Raw genomic sequence first — 20,819 nt, 5'->3', positions numbered from 1 at the left:
CTTGTCCTATTGCAACCAGATTGTGTAAAAAGTAGTTCTCCCTCCTGCTTGTAAGTTCCCCTTGTAAATATTATTAAATAATCAAGCTCAGCTTTCTCACAAATGATTTTAGGAGTCTTGGGGTTCCTCTCTGTGCACAAGGTTATGCTTTTTTAATGATTGGTAGTGAAAATGAAGAATGACACACATAGATGCAAGTGGAAGAGCTTTTTTTCTTTTCATTTTTCTGGAGCAGTCACATTCTTCTTGACATGTTTTGGAAAAATTCCCATTTAGTGGAAAATACTCGGAAATGAGTACACATAATTCTATAGTACTCACACTGCTGTAGTACAAGCTTGGCAGGTTCAGGAGAATATTTATTTGTTGAAAATGGGCTGAGTCCTGACTCCTGTAGCTCATCTATTGCTACTGTTGCTGGGAGAAGGGTACCACAGTGGGAAGGTTGCCAGACTGCTGCTGTTTCTTTTCTCATCCAGTCCTGGACAGTGATAGCAATCCTATTGAAGGCTAGAGTTTGCAGAGCGAGTCATCCACTGCAGATGAGCGGCTGTCTGCTGCTGAATTTTAAGTACCACTGATCTCAAGCTTGCTCTGAAGATTAGATCAGGCAGTTCCCAATAAAATGTTAATGGCTTGATATTACTAGTCTCTCTGGATTGCTCACAGTCGGAAAAAAATGTGGTAGTAAAACAGCATTGAGAATTTTTTGTCATAAAGAATGAAGAATTGGTGAAATAGGATCACAAAGACAGTACAAGCTTAATGGCAGAGAGGACTGAGTGCATCAGTTGGCACAGTCATAATTAACTCTTAAAAATAGTGTTGGTAAAACCTGTGTAGTTTTAACGATACAATAGCCATTTCAGTGAAGAAGTCTTTTGCAGATTTAGTAGGAAAGGAATGAAGTAAAACAAGCTCAATGTAATAACAAGAAAACAGGAACACTAAATGGAACATCATCTTCTTGGCTTTCTGCAAAAAGAGAAAAAGAAGTCAATAGGGTGCAGTCAAGATATTTGTGTTTTTTTGTTTTTTTTTTTCCCCAATGTGTACAGAGCCCCAAGCTCTGCAAAAAGGGTAAGTATACTGTTTTGCACTGACCTGAGTGTTATTTAAATAAATAGCAATAGGCTATGGTGAAGTTGATTTAGATTAATTTTGCTGGAAGTGCAACAGTGAGGTAACAAAGAGGAAGAGGGAAACAGAAAGTTAATACAATCTGCTTGTTTTTCTTTGTTAAGGTATACGCATGCTGGATGGAATAGTCACTGATGCTATTGAAGCCAGTTCAATTGGTTTCAATCCGGAACACGTGGATATTTACAGTGCAAGCTGGGGCCCAAATGATGATGGTAAAACTGTTGAGGGACCTGGGAGACTGGCACAGAAAGCTTTTGAATATGGGATAAAACAGGTATTATACTTATGAAAAAAAATACAATAAAAAGTGACAGAGGACAGAATTTTAAAGTGGTTTGTCACAGGCAGGAAATGAAAATGATTTGTGCTCTGTTCACATAACTGAAAAGCAGAACAGACATTTTAATAGTACTGGTCAGAAATTGCCAGCTAGAACATGACTTTCAAAAAGGTGCGATTAGAGCCTTCTTAAGCTTGTTTTAGCTGGTATTCTCCACAGAAAAGCTTTCTTCTTCCATCCTTACTTCTGCTGCCTCTGTCTCACCCTACCCCCACCCTTCTCTGCCGCTTATTTTGCACTGAACAGTAATTGGATTTCTGCACTGAAAGCCTATAAAAATTTAATACAAAATTTCTGCTTCATGAATATTTTGCTGTATGAAATACTGATGCATTTTAGCGCCCTGTGGATGGGTTTGTATTGTGTTAGTTGCATTAGTTCATAAATAAATGCGTATCACATTACAATTAAAATGAAGATAGCAAAAATGCATAATGAAGAGTAATGGAAACAGGGGTTTTACAAGTAGGTGTGGTTTTTTTTCTTATGCTTTTTTGATCTCATTGGATGATGAGTGGGGATATTAACAGAGCTACTGGGGATCTATCAAAAAAACTGCTCTTGCTCTTACCAGTGAGATAAAAAGATATCTAAAGATGGACAGGCACTAATGTAGAAAGGAAATGTGAATCAAGGTCAAGAAAGAAGGAAAATGGAGAATGCATGAAGGACAGGAGCAGAGCAAAAGAGGATACTGGAAACAGAGCAGACAGGAGAGGAAAAAAAAAGGCAAGTCTGACAGGTGACATGCTCTGAGGGAAGAGTGGAGGTTGTGGAATGGGTTTATGGTAACAAGCATCCAGTATGTACACGGCAAGAAAAGAGGGATAGCGAAAAGCAGCAGTTAGGGAACCAGTGTTCAATGGTTTTACTTGGAAAAAAAACCAGGTTATTTGATAAAGAATGTACTTTTTTTTTTTTTTTCTTTTTTTCCCCAACTTCTTTTGTTTAATGAGGGGATCGAATTTACCCATAATTTGTCAGGCTTCCACTGGCAAGGATCTGAATGCGCTTCATTCCCCATCAAGTTACTTAGAGATGGGGTTGCCAACAAAGTTTAATCTCTGACCCCTTTATTGCTGGCCCAGTAAAGCACTTAAGCATATGCATAGCCGTAAACATCTGTGCACCATCAGGAGCACTCCAGCAGGAATCAAACACCTGTTTATGTATATCATTGCCTTTCTGGATTGCAGCCTTGATTCTCAAAACAAAATATTATCTCATTTTCTGTAACGGATGTTGGTTGTCCTGCGTATTTTTGCAACTGTATCAAAAAGAGTGCAGCTTTTGTTTTGTTTTCTTTATTTTTAATGTTTTAAATGCTGCAAGTATCACTCAGTGCTTGCATGAATAAATCTCATCTGAGTGAGAATGTATTTCAACTGCAGGTTCCAGTGAATATACATATATTAACAAATAATAAAATACAAACTTGCTCCTCATACAAAATGTATTGTCTCCTCTAAAGGACTATCTCAGCATAAGACTGAATTGAATAGCTGGTGTGTGCTTTCTCTTTGATAGCTGTGATAGTTCACATGCTGCTGCAGCACTCTGTTGTCAGCTGTCAGCATCAGTCGTTAGCTGTTGGTGCCTTATTACACACTGAAGGCCCAAGAAGGGAGTGAGAATGATTACATCCTGAGATTGCTGGTGCTGGTTCATGGATTTGTGAGAGAAAGGAGGATTTTCATCCAAATGTGCTTTTTGGTTTTCTGGTTTTCAGCAAGCACTAACAGTGAAAGATTTTTTTCCAAAAATAATGGCAGAAGAGTCATATTAAGTATATTGTTTTCACTGGTTACCCACAATTCAAGTGCAAGTGAAATAACTCCTGATGAACTGGAAAAGGGAAAGGGAAAAGAAAAAGGAAAGGGAAAGGGAAAGGAAAAGGGAAAGGGAAAGGGAAAAAGGAAAAAAAAAAAAAAGAAAAAGGAAAGGGAAAAGGGAAAAAAAGGATGGGGAAAGGGAAAATGAAAGGGAAAAGTAAAAAAGGAAACAGGAAAGGAAAAAAAAAAAAAGAGTGTTCTTCCTACAAATGTTCAGCACTAGATGAAGACAAGTAGGGAAAATTTACTTGTTGATCACAGATCCTGTCTTTAACATTAATGCCTGTTTTGAGGAAAATTACTGTCTCAGGACACTAAACATAGACCAGTCAAACTAAAAGATACAGACAAACTAAGGATGTACTGTAGGATCTGAGATAGAACACCTCAAGTGGCATTTTTTTTTTCTGTATGTCTTCTATGATGTTACAGAGGATTGTCTTTTTCTACCTGAAAATGTTAGATGTGTTAGGGTCTCATGGTAGAGACAAGAGGAGTTGTTAAGGATGTATTATGACGACTGAAATCTCTTTTATAACCACACATTTCATTTCCTCCAGGGCCGAAATGGAAAAGGCTCCATTTTTGTGTGGGCTTCAGGGAATGGAGGTCGTCAGGGTGACAACTGTGACTGTGATGGTTACACTGATAGTATCTACACTATCTCCATTAGCAGTGCTTCTCAGCAAGGCCTTTCTCCCTGGTATGCAGAGAAGTGCTCTTCAACTCTGGCCACAGCGTACAGCAGTGGGGACTACACTGACCAAAGAATTGTAGGTTATTTTTACCAGATTCAGAACAAACATAAAAATGTGTTATATATGTAACTAACAAATTAGAGTTCTTAAATGCTTTGTTTCTACTGCTTACTTTTCATATGCTTAGTGATTTCATTTTCAGACAGTGAGGAGTTTATAGTACAAAACATGTTTGTATTTCCGAACACCTCCTATTTTGTAAAACATTGGCTAATTGTTGTAGCAATGCATTTAAATTAGCATGCTGAAATCTTCTGACATTTGAGTGTGACAGATGTCTCTGCATGAAGATGGTTCCATTTATCACAAAGAGAGACATAGAGTATATGCAAAAAGAACTAGTGAGTTTTATGTGCCCATACAAGTTAGCGTCTCTGTGCATGTTGTCACTCGAACATTTTCTGTAATATTTTTAACCCCTCAGTTCCTAATGTTCCGAATGACAACAACAATGGTGCTTGCAGACCTATAAAAGGTGCCCAGTAAGTGGACAGATCAGCCTGTACCTTCATTAACTGTGCAAGAAATAACTTGTACGAAAGAAATTTGCTGTGATTAAATAATACTGAAGGACCTATGATTTTTTTTCAGCTCTGGTTGGTGGTAATTTCAGAATGAATTATATGAGTGGAGATTAAAACAATGTCATTGCAATTTAGCTGAGGAACCGATACTTCCTAAGAGATTACTCTTCAGATCTGAGTTATATAGGTCTCAGTGTTTTCCTTTCTGTTTCTAGAGATACATGGGCAGATGAGTTTGGTATTTAATTGCCAAATAAAGCACATGTTTCATTGCAAATTATAGTTCTTCAGCTGAAGAGAGAGCAGAACACTAATACTAATCCTATGAGTAATTTTCTAGCAAGCAGTAATTTTAAATGTTCTAGGCCCAACACAATGATCTGTTTTTATGATTCACCAGTAGGCCTGAAACACTTATTGCGAAACCTTAGAATAAAAAAAGATACTCAGTGTGGGAGTATTTTGTTCAAACGCAAAACATTTTGATACAAAAAATATAGCTGAAGTAAAAAGAGTAGAATGAAATATGAACAAATTTAAACATCCCTTCCTCTGCTGGTAAGGAATGTATAAATACGCAGCAAGTGGAAGATACATGGCTATGTTTGTGAATGTGGATATGATTGTATTTACTACTGTTTATTCATGCAATTTGTTTTTTGTTGTTTTTCTGGCAGACAAGTGCTGATCTTCACAATGAATGTACAGAGACTCACACTGGGACCTCTGCATCTGCACCATTGGCAGCAGGCATTTTTGCTCTTGCTCTGGAAGTAAAGTAAGATGTCATAAAATTACAATTGAAACTCTTCCCTACTGTCTTCCCTCAAATGCTGCTTATTTCAAATTAAACCATATCACTTTGCAGTTCCAGTTTTTGTCAGTTAGTCTTGCTCTACCTGATGACAAAACTAAACAGCTGTCTGCCTCAACACCTGTCTAGCAAATCAGAACCTACATAAGCAACATGTAATGACCAAGGAATTTCAGTCCATTTAGTGCATTGATGATAATTATTGAGTCAATGAATAGGACTTAAAAGAATTGAGGCTGTACTGTCAAGAGAGCATATTTTGAAGATGGTAGAATGCAGGAGTATGAGTGAAATGTTTAATCAATGTGCAGAATCTTTCCTGGCAATTATGAGACGTATAATTGAAGGTACACAAGTTTGACTTTCAAAGCAAGCAGAGAGAAGATATGTTCAGACCCTGCAGGCCTGATAGTTAGATAGTATGACTTTGAGGCGGGGATAAAGAATAGGACAGGACAAGACAAGGCAATGGCCTTTTCACTTCAGGTGTTAAGATGTAGGCTTAGCACTTGAACAGTACGTATTTTGCTCCATATGCTATTGTGTACTCCTTTGATGATATAAGCCAAGATACCTAGGACCATATTTTAAGGATTGGAGTATAATCACAGATAGATAGAATCAAATGCCCAGTGAATATTCACACCCAACTTTTGTAAAGACTGGCGGGAAATACTGCTTTTGCTAGATAAATTTAAATGCCTCCGGGATTTTGAGTGATTGGACTCTAATCTTGCTAGATACCAGTTCTTAATTTACATAGAAATCTTGTCTACCCAAAGTGTTGTCAGCATAAGCATGCACTGTTTTTTTTTTTGTTGTTGTTGTTGTTTTTTAATAATTCAGTACTAGGTACATTTCAAAAACTTTATATTGCAAAATAATAACTAAGAGAAAAGTGATGACTAGTACCAAAACAATTAACCAGGATCATTTTCTCAACAGCCCAAATCTAACATGGAGGGATATGCAGCACTTGGTAGTGTGGACCTCGGAATATGATCCATTGGCTGTCAATCCAGGATGGAAGAAGAACGGAGCGGGACTGATGGTGAACAGCAGATTTGGATTTGGACTACTCAATGCAAATGCATTGGTGGATTTAGCTGATCCCAAAAGGTGGAAAGGTGTACCAGAAAAGAGAGAGTGTATTGTTAAAGACAGAAGCTTTGAACCAAGGTAAGACATTAGCAGTAGTTAGGCTTAGTAAAGCGAGAAAGATAGTGTTGCACACAGATTGCTCTAAAACAAATTAGAATTAAGGTGTATCTTTGGTCTCAAATTTGGTTTTTTGCCCAGCTGCATTCCCCAGGGTTGAGAAAGCAACATTTGTTTGTTTGCTATTTTTTAGTGTAAGACTGATTAAAATAAATAGCATGAACCCTCACATAGGATAAGATCACTGTGGCTCTTCATACAGCCAGTGTATGGGTGGATAAGGCTGTGAGACCAAACCTGATCAAGTAGCAGTGTTTAGACTGCTATCAGTGGATGAAGAAAAAGATACCAAAGTTTTTCAGATATGTTTTTAAAAGGAATATCTGTAATAAGTCTTAGCAACTTCTCTCGCATGACACGCATAATGTAAGCCAGGAGGATACACTTAGCTTTAGTCCCATCTACAGCACTGCTTTTATGAAAAATAAGAGTCTCTAAGGCTCGCTGAAAAGAGTGACAAGCCATAATCACTAATGATTGCAGCACAGTAAGCCTAAGCTGAGCTCAATGTACAGGTAGCTTATATCAGAAGTCACTAAACTAGTTAATCAGTAAGACCTTTCTTTTTCTACCTGTTCATATGTATGTTCGTTCTGTAGAATAAATACAGTATTTCAAAGATAGAAATTACACTGTGAGTGCACTAAAAATCTCTGTAGAAATGGATTGCGTTTTGTTTTGGATTGTAACTGCTCGGTAACCTTACTATTTATGCTATTTTACTATCAATTTGTTTTTATGAGCCCTCTCTTTTGCATAGAATGTTGATCTACTGATGTATGTTGTATCTGTTGTTTATGCATTTTTATTGCTGTCTTCTTTGTTGCATTATAAAACAAAGATCTCAATACACTGAGTTCTGAATCATTTCTTTGGAGATTTGGATACTGCATTCTCATTACTATTAATGGAAAATGTGAAGAGAATACTATGCATAGTGAATGTACAGAATAAGTAATGCTTTTATTCTAGAGATGACATGAATTATAAAAGTTTAAAAGCACTCAGGTTCTTGCAGTGTTTTAACTCTCAGTTCTCCTGAATATTTCAGTGAGGCAACTATGTGTAGGTCTGACAATTATGTGGTGTATCTGGCTGCAAAGACTTAATTTTGTAGTCTCTGTGTGACAACAAAATACAGAGAGAGACTCAGTTATCAGACCTGCTTGCTTGCTTCCAGGGTGGGTTGCAAAACACTTGCTTATGCTGTGCCCCCATTCTAGAATGACTGTTAAACTCATCTCTACACTTCACATATTAATCCAGAATCATGTATTTCTGTAAATAAAACTTCTGTAATTTTGCCAGGTTATTAAGAGCAAATGAGGAGGTCATCATTGAAATTCCTACAAAAGCCTGTGAGGGTCAAGAGAACTCAATTGCATCTCTGGAGCATGTGCAGCTTGAAGCAACAATTGAATATTCCCGGAGAGGAGATCTTCATGTCACTCTGGTGTCTCCATCAGGTATGGGAAGCATTAGAAACTATCTGTGTGTTCTTTGTAGATTGAAAATACATAATTATACAAATATAGTTACAATGAACAATGAGTGTGAGAATGGAGCATCCTGGAAATGAAGGAATTGGTTCTCTGAATCCCTTTTTCATTCTTGTGTTTTGGGTTATTTTTGTAAGGTGAAAGTAAATCATGATTTAGAGACAAAGGCACTATTTCTAATATGTTGCCTTCAAGCAGCAGGACCTTTAAAAATTGAGAGCCCCTGGTGGTATCAAATTATAGTTTAATAATGCTTATTAACCTTGCTGTGATTTGATGTCCTAATGGAAAACTGAGGAAATCTGACTCCCTGGAGTTCATCTGACTTTGTCTCCCCACTGGTGTATGTTAAAAAAAAAAAAGTATGTCTCTGTTTGTCACTTTAGTACAACTTTACAAAACATACTGCAACATGGCAAGCTATCCTTATGGTGCATTGAAATAACATGGTGAGAGGAAGAAAGGAGAATGAGTATAAACAACTTTGTTGAAAGTATGATCTTCAGTCAGTTCAGCTGATACTATTCAAAAACAAAAGAAAACAGATATGAGTTTAAACATCAGGCTAATCTAGTAATTCACAGACAATAAATAAGTAATGATTTGTTCATATTGTTGTTACATGATCTCACTTCAAAGCGGGTTAAGGTATTGTACATACAGTATACTTAGACACCCTACCTTATCTTGGATTCATCTGACTCTTCTTTCCCTTAGTTCTTGCTGTTTTTCTACTTTCCTGTGAAACATTCCTACCAAATTTGTCATTCCATTTGTGTATTTACACTATTCTCTTTAATCAGAGAATAAGAGAATCATAGAATGTTTTGGAAGAGACCTTAAAGCCCACCTAGTCCCACCTCTTCCATGTCTTTCTTGTGTTGGGAACCCTAGATATGAATGCAGTACATACCACTCTTTTGATGCAGCCCAGAATGCAGTTTCCCTTCTAGGCTAGAAGCACACACTGCTGGTTCACATCTGTCTTTTTGTCCACCAGAAAGCCCAGGTCCTTCTCCAGTGGAACATTCTCAAAGAATTCTACTCTTGCTGAACAGTCCACTGTTGAAATCCATCTCTCTCCAGCTTAGAGATAAGGATGTGAGGTGGGACCATGTCAAAGGCCTTGCAGAAGTCCAGATAGATGACATCAGTTGCTCTTCCACTCCATTGTAGAAGGCCGCCAGATTGGCAATTGGTGATGCCATGTTGGCTATCTTGAGTCATCTCCTCATCTCTTATATGCCTTGACATCTTTTCCATCTGCTCCATGGAGGATCTGGCCTGTGATCTTCCCAAGCACAGACATGAGTCTCTCTGGCCTGTAGCTCCTCAGGTCTTCCTTTCTACCCTTCTTAAAAACAGCAGTGATGTTTCCCTTTTTCCAGTCATCGGGGTCTTTGCCTGACTTTTCAAATGTGATGTATTTTTATCTTGTGATTAGGCTCTCTGGCGTTTCTCTGCTCCCCTTGTTACATAAAATAGAGCTCCCTTGTTTTCTGCTTACATACAAATCAGCACAACAAATCTGCTCTCCAGTAGAATCTCTTCTGCTGCAGAATTGCTTTGTGAAGTACAGCATTTTTGTAATAGTAATAAAAATGCAAATACATTTCACCCCGTTGGAGTTCCAGACTTGTAACGGTTTACACTCACCAAAAAATATACAGTGATAAATTCAGGGTAAGGCCTTGGTGTATGCTGCATAAGCTCATTTGTTGAAGTAACCAGCGATCAGAACTAGCACATTCCACGTTCACCAAGCCACTGCTGAATAGCATTTTTTCAGGTTACCTTTACACTATGTAATTTGCAAACAAACAACGTGAAAGTTGAAGGGGAAACATGAACAGTCTCTACTGTTGATCTTGCACTAACACAGGGACCAGCACTGTATTACTGGCTGAGAGAGAGCGAGATAAATCTCCCAATGGCTTTAAGAACTGGGATTTCATGTCTGTGCACACATGGGGAGAGAATCCAACAGGCACTTGGGTGTTAAGAATTACTGATGTGGTAAGTATGTCTGCATGCCAACCAGCTAAGTTTGAAAGTTAACTCATCGCTAACCCTATCACAACCACTATCAAATGTGTTGAATACTGAGTATGCATTAAGCAAGCTACAACAAGAGTTTATTTAAACTAAGTAACCATTGGATTAAAGATTAAAGGCTCATCTGAGGCAGAAAAAGACAGACAGATTTTCTTGTTCTTACATGAATGCAATGCACTGTACTCATTTCATTGACATGTACCTGTCAAAAGACATTTCATGCCTATGTTTTTCTCACATTGTATGTCACTGAAAGAGATCACTTCTTCACGTAATTTTCTGTGATTCATGGTGTGAAGTATGTAATCAAATTTGCATATGATTAACTGCAAATTAGTTCTTTTCTGCAGAAAAGCACACAGGATATACCTAGTCTCTTCTTGGTACATGGGCATAATTGTCATTAACTCAAAACCTTCTGAGTTAATGAATTTCTGATGACCTTGGGGAACTATTCTGTTATATATCTTCCCCTAACCTCTTTCTCAAGAGTAATGACTGCTGAAAAACCTGTAATGACTAAAGCCAAGAAATCTGCAGATATAAAATAAGTAAGTTTATTAAAATCAGAAGAGTGCTGTTTGATAGGCAGGTGAAAAAATCATTCTTTTCAAAGAATAAGAGCTCACTCATCTCTGGAGAATTTCATTGAAACTGTCTGTTAATCAGCTTGTCATTAGGGATCAGATCATGCAAGAAACTGAATGCTTCCTATCAGACACTGAGTCTCCAACCCTTATTGGCCTCGAATTGTAAACATGGCTTTAATACTGAACAGGTGGACAAGGCAGTAGAAGTAAATATTATTGAAACTGTATAGTGGTAATACTGTGTGGGCTTATGGATAACCCTATGGCTACAGATATCCTGCTCTTTGTAACTAAAATGATGCTTTTTTTTTTTTAGAAAAAAAACAAAAAGGGTATTTTGGTTTTGATTCTCTCTCGTTTTCCAATTGCAGTAAGTTCTTAAAACCTACAGTATGGCAAACTTTTGTCCGTAAGAAATAATGTACTATTCCTCAGTGTTTAGAGTTTTTTGGTTCCAGAAATAAGTTTACCATTAATGACTAATTGGAATAACAGACCACCATGCAGGGTTACTGATAATTGAGTTGTCATATAACTTTCATATGTAACTTTGGTATAAATTTTCTATAGTAAAGAAGGTTCTCTTCAGCCACTAGGTAAAGAAGCAAAAAATCTGAAAGAAGCTTTGGAAAAATAAAGTTTCACTGTTTTCTGTACTTGTCTCTTCCACTTTCTACTTTTTAAAGATCAGTGTCAAAACTAATGTACAAAGCATTTGTTTCTTGCTTCCACAAGCTGTGATTCAGAATGCTGTTGTACATCACAACAGAATGTTATTCCAAAAATTTTTATAGGTAACTTTTTAAAGAAAATTGTCATTTGATGGCTTAGTGAACTAACATTAATAATACAAAATACTACTTCAGTAATTTTAGTATTGTTATGAAATTCCATTGATGCTTATAAGGCTAATTAATAATTATGTTTTGTCGACATGTTGCTAGTCAAGCCATTGTACTAAATCCCACCTTCTGGTAAGTTCTGTCCTTAATGTGTCAGTCTGTGGGGGCTTACAAATCATGGTCTAAATTTATATACTGATGGAGTCCTTTTTTATTTTAGTGAATTCTCACTTCTTTATGATCCAATATCCTCTGTTTATTCCTCTTATATTCTGAGAACCTATGCTAATGCTGTCTTGTCCTTTAGTCCAAAAGAATACAAAATGAAGGAAGGATTGTAAATTGGAAATTGATTTTGCATGGCACTGATACCCAGCCTGAACATATGAAACAACCACGTGTATACACGTCTTACAATGCTGTGCAAAATGACAGAAGAGGAGTGGAGAAGATGACAGACCTTGTAGAGGTAGTGTCTCATTAATCATTTTCTTAACATATTTTCAAATTTGTAAGAAAATTAATTTTTTTTTCTTTTTCCTTTTTTGTAGTGATAAGACACTAGTGATAATACACATTTTGCATTTATTTTCTCTAGCTCCAGAACACTTTTGAGTTGTGCAAGTATTGTAATTTTGTCAACATATCAACAATTGATATTTTCATTAGTCTCAAATACTACAATACCTTACAGTTTTAGTATTGAAAGGGGATGCTGATACTAAAGCTTTGAACTCAACAGCTTATGCAGTTGAATGGTACAGGAGGGAGGAATGCGTAGTAAATTTTTGTAATTCTAGTTAAAGTTAATATTGAATCTGAAAAGAATCTGCTGATATGTTTTTAGGGAGTTTTGAAGCAGGTTTGTTACATAATACATCACAAAAGCTAGAACACTTCAGACAGTTCAGTTAAGGAGCTGCCATCTCCTTTTTCACCCCTTCATAATTTTGAGGCATAGTTCATTTCATAGAAAATGAATGTATTTGAGGCTTCTGAGAATAGCAGTAGTTTTCTGGATGCAAATATTCACAGTGTTCTGGAAGTAGTGCCTTCTGTTATTTCAGAACAAATGATAACAAATACAAAGACTACAATAACATTGTTTGATAGACCACCTTCTCAGCTACAAAACACTATTTTTCACCACAGTCATCACCATTAGCTGTGCATTTTTGCCAGTCATGAACAAGAGCCTGCATGCCATGCTCATAAAATCTGCATCAGCAGAAGTAAACCACTGTTTCACAGCTGCTATGACAGCACTGTTGCTAAGAATATGTTGCTAAGAATATGTGCCCGCACAGTTGATCTTTCATCAGCCTAAAGTGTAAGTCAGAAGTCACTGTATCAAGACTGTACTTGGGTGGGTGTGGTACAGCACTTCAACCAAGCCTGGCAACATGCTCCACAGTCTTCAAACTGCTATAGGGCCTGAAGTTACTGTGTTGCAGGAGAAAGGTAATCTTCTTCTCTGGCCTGACTCAGGAAGTTCGAGCTTTCCACTAAGTCTGTGTCATGGTGTAGCAGTCAAAATTGATGGTTTGTCTGGGTTTCAGGAATCCAGAAGGATCACTGCTTTCTTGTCTGTCCCAAAAAAACATCACTTCATGTGCTGAGCGCTGCATCTTTAACTTTTTCTTCAATGAAGAATTTGCATGTTTTCACTCCATGCATTGTCATTCTGACATAGTAGTGGTGACACCATGTCTTGTCTCAGGTAATGATGTGATGCAGAAAAATGTCACCTTAAACATCATATTGATTCAGTAAGTCCTGACCAACCTGTGTACAGTGTTCTTTCTGCTCCTGTGTGAGCATTTGTGTCACCCAATTGGTGCAAATTTTGCATTATTCCAATGTTGCCACTGGCAATGAAGCCAGTATTCAGCTCTTTACATAGTTCTCTGGTTGTAATCCTCCAATTTGTGCAGATGAACTGATCAAAATACTGTTCATTTTGTGGTGTGAGAGCTGTTCATGGCCACCCAGAACATGGCTATTCTTTCACGTTGCTGTCACTACTGCTGAAATGCAAGACCTGTCTACTCCCTCTGATCACATCCACTGTTTGGTCTCCATCGTTGTTCAGCAAGCATCAGTGATTGTCAGTGGGTACTATTTTTCCCAGTGGAGGAATTCAGTGACTCACCTTTACTTTATGTCTCTTCCACTTCAGCTGCCATTCTGTCAGACTGCCCCTTTGCTGCCATCTGTCACACAGCAACAACATGTGAAGGGATACTGGTTGGAAATTCAGCCTCTATGACTGCACCTCTGTCTGTCTCTGATGTAGTGGGCCAACATCATAAAAGAGGAGGCATTATTTTTGAAGCAGCCCTTGTACTGTTGATTATGTCAGTGTCTGCAGAATACTTAATTACATCCCATCTATTCATCTCCCCTTTAAGTAATTAGAATGTCCATAACGTATAAAGAGATTAACCTTCTTCAGTGAGGTTACAAAGAAGATTGAGGGAAACATGATTATGGACTTTAAAGGCATAAAATTAAGTGTCCATAGTGGCAGCCACATGCAGTAAAATAAAATTGAAGAAAAATAAAACTGGATTCAGGTGGTGTTGTAGAAGAAACTTGGTGGAAACATGTATAAAAATCAGCTCAAGATGAAGTGAATATTCCAATAGAAAGACATCATGCAGGCGCATTCTACAGCATTTGAGCCATAACAGTGTTCAAATGAGGCTGTGCATGACTGATTTCTCTGTACATCTGTACTTGGCACTAGCCTTCCAAAGTTTACCGAGTTACCTGTCATGGCCACAGATAAGCCAAAGTTCACTGTCTTCTCAGGCAAGAGCAACTGTGGAGCAGATAACATGGAAACATTAGTTCAGTCCTTTCCACAAAGGGTATATGGCACATCTGGAGTTGCCGTCACCACAGTGCGTACTTCCTCCAGATGGATAGCCATGGAACTGTCTTTCATAGCACTGTTAGGAGTATTTTGAGACTGAGACAAATGTCGCTGTAAAATTAGAAATTGCATCCTTCCACTGTGGGATCTCCATAACTTGTGGAGAGATTTGATTCTTTATGCAGTAAAGTCCTTTTGAAGTCCTTTTTGACATGTAGTGATTTAGTTCTTTTTTAGATGTTAGTGGCTCCTAACTGAAAAAAATAGCATCTACAAACATGTACATGAAAATTACTAATCAGAGCAACTCTTATTCCAGTGATGCCTAATCTCCTTTATGCCAATCTGCATTCCAGGATCGTACCACACAGGAAAATTTGAGTGCAAAAAACAAAGGAACACAAGATATCGGTAGCACCAGGATCAAAGCAGAAGATAAGTTGCCATCAGAGGCTATGCTGCATTTACTGCGAAGTGCTTTTAGCAGACAGATGGCTCAGAAGCGACTGCCGAAGAAGACTGCAAGTGAGAAGTTAAGCATTCCATATGAGCACTTCTATCAAGCCCTCGAAAAATTAAACAAGCCCTCCCAGTTAAAAGACTCAGAAGAAAGTCTGTACAGTGACTATGTTGATCTTTTTTACAATGCCAAACCATACAAGCATAGAGATGACAGACTGCTGCAAGCCTTGGTTGATATTATAAATGAAGGAAACTAAACTATAGGATATGACACTGAGTTGGAAATATTCATTCTCCCACCCCACCTCCATTTTTTTTGGGTTTTTCTTCAGAACTCTATTGTATGCTCTAGTTGTGTGATTGCTGCTTTGCTTCATATTTAACACAAACTTCAAGGAAGAAAAAATGAATGTGGGATGATAAGGCAGTAAGCTGATGCTTTTTAGTAATAGCTTTTTTCAAAGACTTTCTTCATTACCATCAGAGTAGATTTGCCCCCTCAGGCGTGAAATGCAGCAGTATTCCCTTGAAAATACTAATGCTCTATTTTAAACATTTTCACATTATTTATTCTTCTACCCTACTCCCTTAGCCTGCAGTAGGATTCAAAATCTGAATTGCCAAGCAGTTTTGAACACAACAGCTGAAGCTATGGGGAGATACTCTCATCTCTGTGTTTGTAATGAGTAGAGCAGTCTTATATTTGGCATTTACTGAAGATTTAACACCTGCAGCAAGTACCTCTTCCCTCATAGTATTTTTTTTTTTTTTTTTTCTGAACAACAATGCACTCTTACCCTTCTGTTCTCGTGTAAAGGAGCAGTTGGGAAACTGGAATTGAATTGGAGCATCACTAAGTTATTAATGGTTTAGACTAGAGACAGTCATATTCTAACATAAAAGAGCTCCAAACAAAGCATTCCAGACCATGGGGATTCTCACCACCTAACTTAAACTGCCTAAATGAAGTGCCTGAATTATGAGCTTAGTTTTTCTAGGCTGTATGTAGCTAATGAAGACAGATAGCACTTAAAAGCACTTGACCAATTTTTGCGCTGGTTCAGAATTACATAATGTGGAGTACCTATCTATTTTTATTGACTATGTGAACTTTGAAGAACCAACCTCCTGCCTTTGGAGCCTCTGTCAGATTTCTAGAGTTAAGTGATATAAATGCATTCTGAGATGTCCACGTCCGCAGCAGCCAGGACAACAAAGCTGGGATTGTTTTGTCCCATCCTTAATCTATGACTGCATCTTCAAGTGTCTGGTGAATTGTAACACCTCCCAAGTATCTAGGAAGTCAAGGCAAAATTAATGGAGGGAGGTGTAATATAAAAAAAAATACCCAGAAGGGAGTCATAAATAGGGAAAGGACAGAATAGGATGTGGAAGAGGGGGAGGAAAGGAAGAAGAATGTGATGGAGTGGGGAACAAAGTAGTATCAGCAGCAAGGACAGGCTGCTGCTTACCTGCGGCAGTGATAGGAAAATAAGAATGAAAAGATAAAAGGAAAGTTCATAGTGGTGAGGCTCCTCTGGAGTATAATTACAAGTGGTGAAGGGAGAAGTGGACTGGTCAGAAAGATCTATCACCCTATCTAAAGTGGAAAAAATTATATGTGCTGTCATACACAGTAGAGTGGTATGAATGGCAGCATACTAGACAAGTAGTTTTCTGCATATACTTCTTTAAAATCAGAGTAAAGATTGAAATAATATTTTGTTGTTCGTAATTTAAAACAAAACAAAACAAAAAACAAAGAAACAAGCAAAAACCAAAAAAAACCACCAACAAACAATGCAGTGCTGGATGCTCTGAAATTGGGCATGATCTAGTACAAGGAAATGAAAGCTCCTAGTGTCTAGTTGCAGTGCTAAACATAATCCAAACAAGTGCTGACTAGGTTTTACTTTTTTCTCTCTGTCATCTGCTGTAGAAGCATAGACTGGAAATATTTTCCAAATATTCTAGAAAAATGTGTTCCTCCTTTGTTGTCTATTTCTTGAAATGATCCAAGTGTCTCTAAAAGAGGAGTTTAACATTGTGTTCATATTTCATCTGTTTGGATAGAGATTTTTCAAATTTCACACTAAATTCTGTAATCACTGCTTAAAGGTAACTTCAAAAATTATCTTACCGAACTTAAGATTTAAAAACCTTTGCTTTGATTTTAGTGGTTTGATGTCTACCTGTGGCTCAGTCTATGTTTTTGCTAGCTTTAGATAGATGTAGAGTAGTTGATTTGAAGAATTATTCCATATTTCTGTCCATACTTCAGAGATAACAATTGCAAGAGTAAATGTATCTTACACTTAAATTGTTTACTCTCTACTAAGGCATTTAAATGGAATGAGAAGTAAAAAAAAAAAGCTAATTGTTTGCAATAAGAGAGCTTTTTTATGTTGTCCCTTTAATACACAAGCTTTTGGGTGATACATAACTACTGAACAAGCAGAATGTTAAAATTTCTAATTGCTGCTACTGTAGGAGTTAGTGAGAGCACTAACTTGTATCTATTAACATTTAATTGTCAGAATTGGGAGTGTAATCTTTACCATTATAATCCCATTTGGTGATAATGGACCACTGTTAGCCCTGCGCAGAGGCTGTCAGATAACAGTGATTTTAACCAGTCGTCAGTCAAGTATGTTAAAGTGAGGAAAGTACTACAAACACTCAAATCAGCTTTCAGAAAACATGTTTTCAGATTTAAACGGGTGGAAAACATAGGACTCTCCTTTGTTTTGAGATGTTTCCTATGTTGTAGCCAAAGTTTTATCAGAGGATAACTTTGAAGTCTCTCTTTTGAATGTTTCCAACCCAGACAAGGTTGTACAGGAGTAAATTATTTTTATTGTTAGTCTTTCCTTGGTGCCTGTGTGGGTTTTGTGAAAAATGTTGAAGGAAAAAAATGTTTTCTCTCAGAATTTTAAATTATATTTTCTTTACAGGCATTTATATTGTAGCAAAGATTTTATTGAACAGACAGAATTTTAAAAGGCATAATAAATTATATTGAAGAACCAGATTTTTCTTGGGGAAGAGACAGTTTCATCCAATAAAGGTATTTTTTAAAGGCATGTTCCAACAGCAACTGCAATATGTATGTGATGTGATGTTAAAAGTTGTCTAATAGCATAATACAGTGTGTTAGCAGAGATCAGAGTGTGTGGTCTTAACATTTGTAAAGAAAACAAAGAGGTCATGTCAAACCATTGACTTAAAATGACAAGGAAATATAGCTCAGAATTGAAAGCATTGGCATTAGAAAGTAATAATGGGTTGGGTGCAGAAAGCGTGTCCTTACTTGAGTAAGAAGAACTGCAGAGAATTTCTCCACAAGGAGAAACACTGCATCTTTCACGACTGCAATGGAGTAAGGATTGCTGCTTGACAGCAGCGGCAGCAGTGCTCATTGATGTGTGCCAAAAAGACAAAATTCTGCATGTTTCACATACAGATGTGTCACAAGCACTACAATGAAATAGTACAGAAGAATCAGTCATGGAGTTGTATTCACATCTTCTTTTTCTTGCATCAGAGCCTCAACAGTTACACGTGTCTTTTTTTCCCCACCACACACATTTCAACACAGTAAGAAAAAAGCCTTTAACGTACTATCAATCATATATGGAAGCAGTAGAGTTGCTCTTCTGAGGATGATGCTTGCTGGCCCACACTGAGCTCTGTGCTGATGCCCAGAGAGGTGCAGCTGTCTCCACCAAAGACCCTTATGTGAGGACACTGTGCTGGGGCAATGTTTCTCTGCATGGAGAGGAATGAGTTTTGGCTTCTGAAAGCATTACCAGCCATTCTCACCTTGGGTTTGTTCCCAGGGTCTTGCTTAGCTATAGCTTGCAGAGCAAATCGTGCTTCATCAAATGCTTCCTATGTTGTCAAAATACTTTCTGTGCTTTCGGTAACTTAATGCTTCCACAGCAAAGATCTTTTTGAAGTAAATGTGTGCAGAAAATACATTTCCAAAGCAGCATAAATGAAATAAATTTGAAGTCTACATTCAAGCCATATTATTTAATTTCCACACTAAACAATGGCTTTTCTCTCAAAAATATGGCATGATTTTTAAAAGTCATGTTGCATTTAAGCTTTCTAGCATTAGTTGTTTTGAGTTACCAAAGCAGAATTTCTGTTCAGACTGATGTAGACCTAACCTCAGAAAATGAGGTGTTGGAAAATGTGTCCTCTTACTTCTCCTAAAGTCATTTGAAGACAACCATAAGCACCTTCAGTGTAAAGAACATGTTACTGGCTTTGGAATTTCGTTAGTATTAGAATTTAGGAGTGAATGTAATCTCTTTATAAAAAAGCATCTGTACACTGCTTATGAACTAATACATATCTTGTGCGCAGATCGCACCCTGCCAGAGTGACAGCCATGCTTACATCCTTGTATATCACAGTAGTGCTGTATTTTAAATGCTTCCTGCAAAAGCAAACCAACTGCTACCTTTGCAGGCTTTCAGATGTTACAAATACAAGGCAAGTCAGTTACTCCAGTTCTGAAAATTCAAAACTTAGAGGAAAAAAACCTTTCAGCTTCTAATTATGCAACAGCACTTCTGTGCTCATGCAGTTACACAGAATATATACACAACCTGAAACTGTTGTGTTTGATCACATCCTTTTTTTTTTTTTCCACAAAGTCTGTGTCCAAAACTCCCACTGTATCAGCATTTCAGAAAGGCACATCTCTAAATCCAAAAAATGGATTTTTTCCCTGAATCAGTTTCTAAGCAAACAAATATTTCTGACTGCAGACTGAAAAGGTTCAAACTCCAACCCTAACAGACATTGCTAGAAATCATTTCAGTAAACACTTCTGTGGTTAATGACACGAGTACTCATTAAAAATATTGCTTTTCTTATTGCAATTTATGAGGATAGTGTAACCAGAAAGGAGAAATTTTACATCCAACAATGCAGTAAATGCACACTGGAAAATAATGTCAAATGCGTTCCAAGTTACACCAAGATACCAGAAAAAAAAAAAAAAAAACAAATAATACTTAAATATGGGTAGTTATCAGGAAAAAAATATCTTAACGGTTTTATAATTTCGGCTAATTGCCTACATCCAATCAAATCTAGCTGGGCTATGGCTGTATTTCTGATGTCATATTCTTCCCCCAAAACAAGTGAATTGCTTGCTATTCCCCATACCATTTTGTTTGACTGTGCCTGTGTTATCAGTCAGTGCTTCAAATCATGAACATACGGCATAATGCAGTGCCATATATTCTGATAAGGAAATGAACTTGGAACTAAGAAAGTGCAGTTTTTCATATGCCAGTCCATGAAGTGCTGATGTGAAATGGACCTATAAAGGTTAGACAAAGAGCAAAGCCATATGTCAGCTCCATTAGCTGCAGTGAATTAGTCCTACATTGAAGAATAGCGATAGTGCAATGCAGAGCAGCGCAAACATCCAGAAAGTAAAGGCAACACTCAGTACCAGGGTTCAATAAGCAACTCAGCTACCTATGTGCAGTTGTGTGTTTGTAGGAGACGTTAAAAAAGATACATCTAGGAAAAACCCACAGCTTTTCCTCTTTTACCCAGTATTTCAATTACTCTGCCTTAGAGCAATTTCACCATGAGGCTTGTCCAAAAATACTTGTAAATACTGAAAATATTGTTTAACCAGTAACTATATCAGACTTTCTGAAACCAATTAAAAAAGAAAGATTACATACATGTTCTACATGATTCTGTCTAAGAGCTTCTTAATGGCAGTGTCATGGTTCTTTTTTGTACTATTTTGTAATGTACAGGGATAGGTACCTGGAATTAGGGCATTTTAATGCCCCGTACACTACATGATGTTTTGATGTGGAATACTG

The 20,819-nt window shown here is 37.3% G+C and overlaps 1 protein-coding gene across 1 annotated transcript in view; it reads left to right on the top strand.

Moving 5' to 3' along the window:
• PCSK1 (proprotein convertase subtilisin/kexin type 1) overlaps window positions 1-18,062 on the top strand; it is a 29,604-nt gene extending 11,542 nt beyond the window's left edge. The window contains exons 7-14 of the mRNA XM_042836815.1: window positions 1,245-1,417; window positions 3,876-4,088; window positions 5,275-5,375; window positions 6,357-6,590; window positions 7,938-8,095; window positions 10,011-10,144; window positions 11,923-12,084; window positions 14,850-18,062. Coding sequence (XP_042692749.1) covers window positions 1,245-1,417; window positions 3,876-4,088; window positions 5,275-5,375; window positions 6,357-6,590; window positions 7,938-8,095; window positions 10,011-10,144; window positions 11,923-12,084; window positions 14,850-15,212 — 1,538 coding nt within the window. The 3' untranslated portion in view covers window positions 15,213-18,062. The remainder of the gene's footprint in view (window positions 1-1,244; window positions 1,418-3,875; window positions 4,089-5,274; window positions 5,376-6,356; window positions 6,591-7,937; window positions 8,096-10,010; window positions 10,145-11,922; window positions 12,085-14,849) is intronic.
• The last annotated feature ends 2,757 nt before the right edge of the window (window positions 18,063-20,819 follow it).

This window comes from Centrocercus urophasianus, unplaced genomic scaffold (assembly GCF_019232065.1).
Source record: "Centrocercus urophasianus isolate 14NV4802_14NV808 unplaced genomic scaffold, USGS_Curo_1.0 seq_634, whole genome shotgun sequence".
NCBI classification, from domain to species: Eukaryota; Metazoa; Chordata; class Aves; order Galliformes; family Phasianidae; genus Centrocercus; species Centrocercus urophasianus.
The sequence above is the reverse complement of the archived record's forward strand: the minus strand, read 5'-3'. Positions and strand labels throughout refer to the sequence as shown.